Here is a 12,965-nt window from a genome sequence, read left to right as displayed (position 1 = left end):
CCACCTGCCAAATATAGCGAAGATTCGTCCTATCCTGTCTATGACTGATGCTGAGACCCTGATTCTTGCGTTTATCTCTTCTAGATTGGACTACTGCAATGTTCTATTTTCTGGTTTACCGCAGTCCAACATTAGGGGTCTCCAATTGGTTCAAAATGCTGCAGCCAAACTTTTGACACGAAGCAGAAAGTTCGACCACATTACACCCATTTTGGCGTCCCTTCATTGGCTTCCTGTCCCTGTGAGATCAAATTTTAAGGTTCTGCTACTAACCTGTAAGATTGTTTGCGGACTGACACCTCCATACTTAGCTGACCTACTTAAACCCTACGTTCTGGCCCGGGCTGTGCGTTCTCAGGGTGCAGGACTAATTTGTGTCCCTAGGGTGAATAAGAAGTCTGCGGGTCATAGAGCTTTCTCTTATCATGCCCCTGTTCTGTGGAATGATCTCCCTGCATCAATAAAACAGTCAGATTCTGTGGAGACTTTCAAGTCCATACTTACGACGCACTTATTTTCCCTTTCATATGGGTAGCATACTGGCATAGTATGGTACTATGGTTTTTACCCTAATAAATTAATTTTATTAGTAAAGAGAGCAGGCCACGACCTCAACTTTACCTAAATTCTGGGTCTTTTAGTGAAGCTTACGACTAGTGGCCAGCGATCACTTTAGTATTTCTTCTGTTTTTCTTGTTGCTTAATGCCTTGCTTGCCTCTACTGGTGGTTGGCTCTCACTGCGGTATTGTATCACTTCCTGTTCCGGAGCACAGCGGCGTTTTTCTGTATCTGTTAGCTGTTTAATCTGCGTAGTTAGATTGATCTAGATAACTAGATAACGATTTGTTTCACAGTGTAATCTTCACGTGCCTTAACTAAAGCACTCCCTCTGCTGAATCACCTCTAAATTATTTACACATTATTCACTTTGTGTGTTTTTAGGAATCTGCTAGCTTAGCGCAGCTACTAGCTCTTAGCCGGTTTAGCATGGCGGGTTCTCCTGTCTCTCCCGCACTTTTCTGCTCTGGGTGTGAAATGTTTAGTTATTCCTCGGCCTCCTTTAGCAGTAATGGTACTTGTAATAAGTGTAGCTTATTCGTAGCTTTGGAGGCCAGGCTGGGCGAATTGGAGACTCGGCTCCGCACCTTGGAAAATCCTACAGCTAGCCAGGCCCCTGTAGTCGGTGCGGACCAAGGTAGCTTAGCCGCCGTTAGTTCCCCTCCGGCAGATCCCAAGCAGCCAGGAAAGCAGGCTGACTGGGTGACTGTGAGCGTAGCCCTAAACAGATGCCCCGTGTACACTGCCAACCCGTTCACATTTCTAACCGTTTTTCCCCACTCGGCGACACACCCGCCGAGGAACAAACTCTGGTTATTGGCGACTCTGTTTTGAGAAATGTGAAGTTAGCGACACCAGCAACCATAGTCAATTGTCTTCCGGGGGCCAGAGCAGGCGACATTGAAGGAAATTTTAAACTGCTGGCTAAGGCTAATCGTAAATTTGGTAAGACTGTAATTCACGTCGGCAGTAATGACACCCAGTTACGCCAATCGGAGGTCACTAAAATTAATGTTGAATCGGTGTGTAACTGTAGTTTTCTCTGGGCCCCTCCCCAATAGGCCCGGGAGTGACATGTTTAGCCGCATGTTCTCCCTGAATTGCTGGTGTCCAAAAAATGAGGTGGGCTTCATAGATAATTGGCAAAGCTTCTGGGGAAAACCTGGTCTTGTTAGGAGAGACGGCATCCATCCCACTTTGGATGGAGCAGCTCTCATTTCTAGAAATCTGGCCAATTTTCTTAAATCCTCCAAACCGTGACTATCCAGGGTTGGGACCAGGAAGCAGAGTTGTAGTCTTACGCACCTCTCTGCAGCTTCTCTCCCCCTGCCATCCCCTCATTACCCCATCCCCGTAGAGACGGTGCCTGCTCCCAGACTACCAATAACCAGCAAAAATCTATTTAAGCATAAAAATTCAAAAAGAAAAAATAATATAGCACCTTCAACTCCACCACAGAGTAAAACAGTTAAATGTGGTCTATTAAACATTAGATCTCTCTCTTCTAAGTCCCTGTTAGTAAATGATATAATAATTGATCAACATATTGATTTATTCTGCCTTACAGAAACCTGGTTACAGCAGGATGAATATGTTAGTTTAAATGAGTCAACACCCTCGAGTCACACTAACTGTCAGAACGCTCGTAGCACGGGTGGAGGCGGAGGATTAGCAGCAATCTTCCACTCCAGCTTATTAATTAATCAAAAACCCAGACAGAGCTGTAATTCATTTGAAAGCTTGACTCTTAGTCTTGCCCATCCAAATTGGAAGTCCCAAAAACCAGTTTTATTTGTTGTTATCTATCGTCCACCTGGTCGTTACTGTGAGTTTCTCTGTGAATTTTCAGACCTTTTGTCTGACTTAGTGCTTAGCTTAGCTCAGATAAGATAATTATAGTGGGTGATTTTAACATCCACACAGATGCTGAGAATGACAGCCTCAACACTGCATTTAATCTATTATTAGACTCTATTGGCTTTGCTCAAAATGTAAATGAGTCCACCCACCACTTTAATCATATCTTAGATCTTGTTCTGACTTATGGTATGGAAATTGAAGACTTAACAGTATTCCCTGAAAACTCCCTTCTGTCTGATCATTTCTTAATAACATTTACATTTACTCTGATGGACTACCCAGCAGTGGGGAATAAGTTTCATTACAGTAGAAGTCTTTCAGAAAGCACTGTAACTAGGTTTAAGGATATGATTCCTTCTTTATGTTCTCCAATGCCATATACCAACACAGGGCAGAGTAGCTACCTAAACTCTGTGAGTGAGATAGATTATCTCGTCATTAGTTTTATATCCTCTTTGAGGACAACTTTGGATGCTGTAGCTCCTCTGAAAAAGAGAACCTTAAATCAGAAGTGCCTGACTCCATGGTATAACTCACAAACTCGCAGCTTAAAGCAGATAACCCGTAAGTTGGAGAGGAAATGGCGTCTCACTAATTTAGAAGATCTTCACTTAGCCTGGAAAAAGAGTCTGTTGCTCTATAAAAAAGCCCTCTGTAAAGCTAGGACATCTTACTACTCATCACTAATTGAAGAAAATAAGAACAACCCCAGGTTTCTTTTCAGCACTGCAGCCAGGCTGACAAAGAGTCAGAGCTCTATTGAGCCGAGTATTCCTTTAACTTTAACTGGTAATGACTTCATGACTTTCTTTGCTAATAAAATTTTAACTATTAGAGAAAAAATTACTCATAACCATTCCAAAGACATATCGTTCTCTTTGGCTGCTTTCAGTGATGCTGGTATTTGGTTAGACTCTTTCTCTCCGATTGTTCTGTCTGAGTTACTTTCATTAGTTACTTCCTCCAAACCATCAACATGTCTATTAGACCCCATTCCTACCAGGCTGCTCAAGGAAGCCCTGCCATTAATTAATGCTTCGATCTTAAATATGATCAATCTATCTTTATTAGTTGGCTATGTACCACAGGCTTTTAAGGTGGCAGTAATTAAACCATTACTTAAAAAGCCATCACTTGACCCAGCTATCTTAGCTAATTATACGCCAATCTCCAACCTTCCTTTTCTCTCAAAAAGTCTTGAAAGGGTAGTTGTAAAACAGCTAACTGATCATCTGCAGAGGAATGGTCTATTTGAAGAGTTTCAGTCAGGGTTTAGAATTCATCATAGTACAGAAACAGCATTAGTGAAGGTTACAAATGATCTTCTTATGGCCTCAGACAGTGGACTCATCTCTGTACTTGTTCTGTTAGACCTTAGTGCTGCTTTTGATACTGTTGACCATAAAATTTTATTACAGAGATTAGAGCATGCCATAGGTATTAAAGGCACTGCGCTGCAGTGGTTTGAATCATATTTATCTAATAGATTACAATTTGTTCATGTAAATGGGGAATCTTCTTCACAGACTAAGGTTAATTATGGAGTTCCACAAGGTTCTGTGCTAGGACCAATTTTATTCACTTTATACAATTCAGTTAATTCAAAATGCTGCAGCTAGAGTACTAACGGGGACTAGAAGGATAGAGCATATCTCACCCATATTGGCCTCTCTTCATTGGCTTCCTGTTAATTCTAGAATAGAATTTAAAATTCTTCTTCTTACTTATAAGGTTTTGAATAATCAGGTCCCATCTTATCTTAGGGACCTCATAGTACCATATCACCCCAATAGAGCACTTCGCTCTCAGACTGCAGGCTTATTTGTAGTTCCTAGGGTTTTTAAGAGTAGAATGGGAGGCAGAGCCTTCAGCTTTCAGGCTCCTCTCCTCTGGAACCAGCTCCCAATTCGGATCAGGGAGACAGACACCCTCTCTACTTTTAAGATTAGGCTTAAAACTTTCCTTTTTGCTAAAGCTTATAGTTAGGGCTGGATCAGGTGACCCTGAACCATCCCTTAGTTATGCTGCTATAGACTTAGACTGCCGGAGGGTTCCCATGATGCACTGTGTGTTTCTTTCTCTTTTTGCTCTGTATGCACCACTCTGCATTTAATCATTAGTGATTGATCTCTGCTCCCCTCCACAGCATGTCTTTTTCCTGATTCTCTCCCTCAGCCCCAACCAGTCCCAGCAGAAGACTGCCCCTCCCTGAGCTTGGTTCTGCTGGAGGTTTCTTCCTGTTAAAAGGGAGTTTTTCCTACCCACTGTCGCCAAGTGCTTGCTCACAGGGGGTCGTTTTGACCGTTGGGGTTTTTCCGTAATTATTGTAAGGCTTTGCCTTACAATATAAAGCGCCTTGGGGCAACTGTTTGTTGTGATTTGGCGCTATATAAATAAAATTGATTTGATTTGATTTTGATGGGGGGGACTGAAAACAACTAGCTGGAAATTACTGATTTTGTTTTTCATTTATTTACACTAATATACAATTTCCTTCATATATTACACTACTTTTTGGTAAACACATTTCAAGCACAAAATCAATAAAGGTGTGTTTTCATTGAAGATCTGAAAAGCCAAACATTTTTTTTGGACAAATGGTGCTCTCGACAAATAGCATATTCTGAACGTAGAGATTCTTCTGAACCTTTTGATATGCAGTACATGTACATTATACCTTAAAGTACATTTAAAAGAGAATTACTGACGGTATTGAAAAAGAGTGAAGCGGTCAGCGTTTGTTTTTTGCTGTTTTAAATGTTGCTATCATGACTTAACATGCTAAACAAATTTTTGTTTGTTGTGATTGGCTATATATAAAATTGATTTGATTTGATGCTGACAAATTATACTGTATTTGTTGTCTTTCTGATCAAATCAAATCAATTTTATTTATATAGCGCCAAATCACAACAAACAGTTGCCCCAAGGCGCTTTATATTGCCTAAGGGAAGCTTGTATAAAGTGAATAAAATTGGTCCTAGCACAGAACCTTGTGGAACTCCATAATTAACCTTAGTCTGTGAAGAAGATTCCCCATTTACATGAACAAATTGTAATCTATTAGATAAATATGATTCAAACCACCGCAGCGCAGTGCCTTTAATACCTATGGCATGCTCTAATCGCTGTAATAAGAAGATGAAGTAACTAATGAAAATAACTCAGACAGAACAATCGGAGAGAAAGAAAGAGTCTAACCAAATACCGGCATCACTGAAAGCAGCCAAAGATAACGATATGTCTTTGGGATGGTTATGAGTAATTTTTTCTCTAATAGTTAAAATTTTATTAGCAAAGAAAGTCATGAAGTCATTACTAGTTAAAGTTAAAGGAATACTTGGCTCAATAGAGCTCTGACTCTTTGTCAGCCTGGCTACAGTGCTGACAAGAAACCTGGGGTTGTTCTTATTTTCTTCAATTAGTGATGAGTAGTAAGATGTCCTAGCTTTACGGAGGGCTTTTTTATAGAGCAACAGACTCTTTTTCCAGGCTAAGTGAAGATCTTCTAAATTAGTGAGACGCCATTTCCTCTCCAACTTACGGGTTATCTGCTTTAAGCTGCGAGTTTGTGAGTTATACCACGGAGTCAGGCACTTCTGATTTAAAGCTCTCTTTTTCAGAGGAGCTACAGCATCCAAAGTTGTCTTCAATGAGGATGAAAAACTATTGACGAGATACTCTATCTCACTTACAGAGTTTAGGTAGCTACTCTGCCCTGTGTTGTTATATGGCATTAGGGAACATAAAGAAGGAAACATATCCTTAAACCTAGTTACAGCAGTTTCTGAAAGACTTCTAGTGTAATGAAACTTATTCCCCACTGCTGGGTAGTCCATCAGAGTAAATGTAAATGTTATTAAGAAATGATCAGACAGAAGGGAGTTTTCAGGGAATACTGTTAAGTCTTCAATTTCCATACCATAAGTCAGAACAAGATCTAAGATATGATTAAAGTGGTGGGTGGACTCATTTACATTTTGAGCAAAGCCAATAGAGTCTAATAATAGATTAAATGCAGTGTTGAGGCTGTCATTCTCAGCATCTGTGTGGATGTTAAAATCGCCCACTATAATTATCTTATCAGAGCTAAGCACTAAGTCAGACAAAAGTTCTGAAAATTCACAGAGAAACTCACAGTAACGACCAGGTGGACGATAGATAACAACAAATAAAACTGGTTTTTGGGACTTCCAATTTGGATGGACAAGACTAAGAGTCAAGCTTTCAAATGAATTAAAGCTCTGTCTGGGTTTTTGATTAATTAATAAGCTGGAGTGGAAGATTGCTGCTAATCCTCCGCCTCGGCCCGTGCTACGAGCGTTCTGGCAGTTAGTGTGACTCGGGGGTGTTGACTCATTTAAACTAACATAATCATCCTGCTGTAACCAGGTTTCTGTAAGGCAGAATAAATCAATATGTTGATCAATTATTATATATTGTCAGCAGAAGACTGCCCCTCCCTGAGCCTGGTTCTGCTGGAGGTTTCTTCCTGTTAAAAGGGAGTTTTTCCTTCCCACTGTAGCCAAGTGCTTGCTCACAGGGGGTCGTTTTGACCGTTGGGGTTTTACATAATTATTGTATGGCCTTGCCTTACAATATAAAGCGCCTTGGGGCAACTGTTTGTTGTGATTTGGCGCTATATAAAAAAATTGATTGAAATTGATTGATTGATATCATTTACTAACAGGGACTTAGAAGAGAGAGACCTAATGTTTAATAGACCACATTTAACTGTTTTAGTCTGTGGTGCAGTTGAAGGTGCTATATTATTTTTTCTTTTTGAATTTTTATGCTTAAATAGATTTTTGCTGCGTATTGGTAGTCTGGGAGCAGGCACCGTCTCTACGGGGATGGGGTAATGAGGGGATGGCAGGGGGAGAGAAGCTGCAGAGAGGTGTGTAAGACTACAACTCTGCTTCCTGGTCCCAACCCTGGATAGTCACGGTTTGGAGGATTTAAGAAAATTGGCCAGATTTCTAGAAATGAGAGCTGCTCCATCCAAAGTGGGATGGATGCCGTCTCTCCTAACAAGACCAGGTTTTCCCCAGAAGCTTTGCCAATTATCTATGCCTGATTCTATTTTTTTCTCTGTTTGAGGTGCGGCTCCATCCAGAGATGGGAGTGGTGTCTACTTCTGCAACCCTCCCATCTTGTGCACCAGCAAAATTTCCTGTATTGTGTCGGTAGCATGGCCCAAGCAGAGGGTCACCCCTTTGAGTCTGGTCTGCTTGAGGTTTCTTCCTCCATATCATCAGAGGGAGTTTTTCCTTACCACTGTCACCTGTGTGCTTTCTCTTGGGGTTGGTAAGGTTAGTATGTAAAATGTAACTAAAAGACACATGGTGTGTACTGCTTCGGTATGCATAAGTGGAGCGACCTGTGTTTAAGACTTGACGCTCCAGTTTCTTTCGATATGTCGCCCCAGGTTCCGGCCAAAATATCTCTTCCCCATTTGCAGCTTGCTCTAACATGCCCTGACTTTTGCTGAATTATCTCCTGTCAAATTACATGATTATTCAGATTTTGTGGATGACAGTCTCCCTGTGTTTTTAAAACACTTTTATTAAAACTTTTCCAGTTGCTTGCAATGTTCTACAATGCTTTTTTATAGCTTTGAGTTTATAGATAGAGTTTATGCAATTTTATTTCATTCTATTTTATTACTATTTTTTAATTATTTTACTTTTATTTTGTTGTGGCAAAAACATACATAGTCAAGTGTCAAGTATTGACGGTGGAAGACGGCATTTAGATGTTTTCTGTGGCAGCTTTATGTGCATGGATTTTCTTCTTCACCATCAAATCTTTCCTGTCTTTATGTTAGTCATATAATGGAAACATGCCAGCTCGCTCCTTATTACTCCTCTGGACAGCAGCCTGTGCTGTTCACACACGTGGGCTCACTCACTTGTTGTCTGGAGTCATTAGAGTCTTTGCACCCTGAAGCTGGAAGGTTGAAGTTAATGTCCGGTCCAACTGATTTAGACATTTGCGTTCTCACGTACAGCTCCTCCAGCTAACATACAGGCAAATTCAGGGTTGTGCCCGTGTCAAAGATACATTATACATTACAGTGGTCTTATTCAGAAAGACCTGCATGTTTTAAACAGTCTGAAATGATACCTTCACCTTCACACATGCACAAATCAACAGTCATGTTCTTACTGTCACAACAGCAGTGTTAAATTTAGCTGTGGTGTTTAGCAGGTGTCATGGTTGCCTGCGAGTTGAGGGCGGAGAGGTGTTTCCGCACATCAGAGACACGGCTGCTGTGCTGATTACTTGTCTGTTGTCGTTGAGCTCTGCTCTCCGTGTCTACCTTTTCCTTTGTCCAAAGCAGCCACAGGGGAGCATCACTGTCCTGCTCACTCAATCACTGTAGACTGGAAATGTGTCAAACATATTCATTCCACTTGACTCCTGAGATCAGGAACCTCCTTTGACTGAATAAGAGAGGCTGGTTTTAGGAGAAACACAGAGAGGTATGAAATATCAGTGCTGTTCAAATCAGGTTTAGAATGATTTAATAGGTTTTACCTTTATCATCTGATGGCTAATAATCCCATTAATCCATTTGATTGCTTTGGGTGAAGAGACTCCATCTCAGACATGCTGCTGTTGTCCGAAATGATGCATGCGCAGATGCAAAAGGCGGACCGATTTTTAGGGGCGGACCTTTCAGTCTGTGACACCTGACATTTAGATGTAAGATGCCAAGGCCTGATCTGGCTCTAAAATTATCAGGGGTGTCAGTATTCCTCAGAGAGGGTGAGGGACCTGGGTTAGGCTGAACATTGCCAGACGGTAGTAGAAGAAGAATTTAAAAAAAATTCTGCTTTACATTAAAAATTGAGTCCTTGTCATCGATATTGGAAGTTCCCAGGTCAATGACTGAATTTTATGTGTGTTTATAACTGCTCTGTAAGACAGACACATCAAACGAAGAATATTTACCCAGTCGATTGGTGGATAGCAGGTGATGACTTTGTACCTGACCTGGAATGACTCAAAGGTGGATGCGGGACGTGTCTATACACCCCACCACTACTGTTCAACAGTACCGACCCATGCAAAACACATGAGAATAAAATACAAGAAGTAATATAAAAATAAACTTCATTGTTACTGTCTGTGAATATATTGAGGAGGAAAAACAAAATGATACGGAAACGTTGGGAGCTAGGCATGGGTATTGAAAACCGGGCCCTGTTAAGAATCGATAAGAAAGCGGAGCGGCTGTTGTTTTTGAGGGTGTGCATCGAGAAAATGATCATTTCTGTATGTTGACTGAAGCAGCGGGTCGCAGCGCTGCTTTTCAGAAGCAGCAGGTCCGTAATTTCTTCATTAACCCCCCCAAAGCCATTTAACGATGTCAGTCGTGTGACTCACCTTTGTGCTGATTAAAGTCACTAACTGGGACTTTTGTCTTATTACGGGCAAGAAACACCAATGCAGCTGCATCGAGAATTGTCCTCCATTCGTTCCACACCAGAGTTTTTTATTCATTCCTCATTAATTTTTCGTGGGGCAGCACGCTGAAGTTACTGTTCCTCAGGTAAAAGAAATAATATCATCTGTTCTGTGGGACTAACTGCACAGCTCCAAATGTTTGAAAGATAGATTTCAGTCAGAATTAATAACTTCAAAGTGAATCGCTGTTTTAAATTAAATGACACCTCCTTCCAATCGTTGTAATACAGACAACAAACTCCAACAGACTAAAACTGCTTTTTTTTCTCCCAAAATAACATGTCCTGTTCTTTATGAATTTCATTGATCTTGACTTGCAGTGCAGCTGGCTGCAAGACCGCAGCTCAGAGGCTATGGAGTTAAATTTGTCTCATTTATACCTGAAAGGAAAAAGTACTACAAAAACTACAGATTTATTTGTTTTTTATTTATGTCCAGAGTTTAAGGATCCAGTGACCAATTTCATATTTATTTACTTCAAGACTCCATAAAATATTGTTGACATAGAAAACCCATAAAGCCTACTTTTAGTACAAATTTAGTAAAATTCACAGGAGGTATTGATAAGGGAATCGATAAGGAATCAGATCGATAAGCAGAATCGATAATGTCATCATTATCAATAAAATGTTATCAATACTCATCCCTATTCAGAGCGCATCTAACAGCTGTTTCGGTCCAGCAACCAGCGGCGGACAGAGTCCCGCTACTGATGGCTAGCAAGCACCGGCAGCTAGAGTTAAGGGGATCGGTAGTAACACCTCTGTTTCAGCTCCTAACTTGTGGTTTATAAAATGTTAAAAACATTTTTTATGAATAATAAAAACATAGTGATAGATTGGTCTAATCATGTAAAAACCCTTAAATCCCTTTTAAAATAACCAAGACTGAGAGTAAAACAAACAGAAAATAACACTGACATGTGCTAGCGACCATATTGGTTAATAGCCTGAACCAAGATGATTACTGCTGATGTGCTCTTTTGTGCCACATAGTCCTGTATGCGAATTAACTTGTTTGTCGTCGTGCTAATTGCCTAACTCTGTACATCCACCCTCATCTGTTTCTGTTTTTCTTATCCCTGTCCTACCTTCCACTCCAGGGGACATCACACAAAGGATGAGATCCACTCCGTTTCCAACCCCTGCAGAATTGGATGCTTATGCTAAGAAGGTTGCCAACAACCCCCTCACCATCAAGATCTTCCCCAACAGCATCAAGGTCCCGCAGCGAAACCACATGCGGCGTACAGTCAATGGCCTGGATACGTCAGGCCAACGCTACAGCCCTTACCCTTCTTCTGCCAAGACAGGCCTCCTCGCCATTGTCAAGGGGCCCACAGTCAAAGGCATCCTGAAGGATCTGGATGGTAGCCGGGCTCGCTTGCACCCTGAAGTCATCATGAACCCTCCTGCTGGACCTTACCATGTGGCTTCTGCCAGCACTTTAAACCAACACCACTCACCTCCATCGAGCCTTCCCCGGCACCAGCAAAGCTTGACTCTTCAAACTCAAGACCCCCCTCTACAGATGCCCCTTCTTCAACAACATGGTGCCACCCAAACCCTCAGACACCCCCCCTCCATGATGAAGCACCCTCAAAGCCCACCCAGACTTCAGACTCAGCACCAAGGGATCAGTCACCTACCAGGGACACCTAGTGTCATGCTTCAACAGCAACACCTTCAGCAGCAGTTGCCACCTGTCCTGCAGGGGAGTAGGAAACTGCCAGATGGTGATGCACCACCGAACATTACTGTCTCTACCTCAACCATTCCGCTGTCTATGGCCAGTGGCGTGCACCAAGGCCCCCAGGCTGATCTCAACAGCATTGTGCATCAGATTAACCAGTTCTGCCAAGCTCGGGCCCAAGGTGCCAGAGCCTCCTCCATGTGCGAGGGTCAGATTGCCAATCCCAGCCCCATTAGTCGTAACATACTCATCAGCGCTTGCTCCAGGGTGTCAATGCACAGTAACCCTGCCACCCCTGGATTCTCACAGCCCAAATGTGTAATTTGCCCAAGAGAGAAAGCCACCGCCCCTCTGGGTGCTCAACCTCCACCCACCACGGCTGCGGTCAACCACTTGCCTTCTAACCACACGGATATAAAGCACCATCAGTTACAGTTACAGCATCTACATCTACAACCTCTGCAACAACATAGCAATGCACAGCAGAAGATACGCTCATGGAATCAGCAACATTTGGCTCATTTACCCCAAATTCACAATGGTGTCACCCACCTCTGCAAGCAGCCTAACAGGGAACCCACCTTCCTTTTTAATGGTCTAGGATACCCTGCAGAGGTGTGTGTGGGTCATCCTTACACACTGAAACCTCTCGTAGAAAGGCCCACCCCGTCTCCCCCTGTCAACAACAACGGAATGCCGGGTCCCATGGCTCACTACACGAACAGCCACTACTTCCAGTCCCACATTTGGAACAGCAGCATCCTTCCCACACCCAACAGTGACAGCTCGGGCTCTCAGGAAGTAGCCATGCCATTTTATGGTGCTGGCACCATGGGGGGCACCACACTAGATTGTGGTCCCCCTGGGGGTTCTCATTACAGGCTCGGAACAGGATCCTCCTCCATCCAGACTTATCTGATGCAAACAGCAGATTACATAGGCGGGGATTTCCAGACGCCCTACATCCGTGATCAGAATCTCGGGCTGATGGGCAAGATGCACAGGCCTCCTCTGAGCAGAGTAGGTCCAGAAGTTGGAGACTGCAGAACTGCTCTCATCCAGCACCCAGGGTACAGATAAGCTATGGCCTTGTCTACATGACACTCATTAAAAACCCTTTGTTTAGTCTTAAGAAAACACATACATTTAATTGATGAGTTAAAACAAATGAGTGAGGGGAAAATGATGTATACGTATTTAAGGAAAACTACACTTTTGTTCTTTTTTTTCAGATCAGTCTTGCAAGTGATCAGTTAAAACTTTAATTTTTGGAGTGTGTTTTTCACCCAGAGCTTTTTCGTGTGTGCGACTTCTTGTTTCTTCCTCTATCAGATTTTTTTGTTGTTGTTGTTTCTACTTCACACCTGCAGGTAAAGAGCTC

At 42.3% G+C, this 12,965-nt stretch overlaps 1 protein-coding gene across 1 annotated transcript in view; it reads left to right on the top strand.

Annotated features, from left to right (window-relative positions):
- Window positions 1-12,965, top strand: part of fam222ba (family with sequence similarity 222 member Ba) — a 188,067-nt gene that overhangs the window by 174,012 nt on the left and 1,090 nt on the right. Inside the window, exon 3 of the mRNA XM_034177517.1 lies at window positions 10,995-12,654. Within this exon, the coding sequence (XP_034033408.1) occupies window positions 10,995-12,654 (1,660 nt within the window). The remainder of the gene's footprint in view (window positions 1-10,994; window positions 12,655-12,965) is intronic.

The sequence above is a fragment of the Thalassophryne amazonica genome, chromosome 9 (genome assembly GCF_902500255.1).
Source record: "Thalassophryne amazonica chromosome 9, fThaAma1.1, whole genome shotgun sequence".
Taxonomy (NCBI): Eukaryota; Metazoa; Chordata; class Actinopteri; order Batrachoidiformes; family Batrachoididae; genus Thalassophryne; species Thalassophryne amazonica.
Note: the sequence above shows the minus strand (reverse complement) of the source record. Positions and strands in the feature narration are given on the sequence as shown.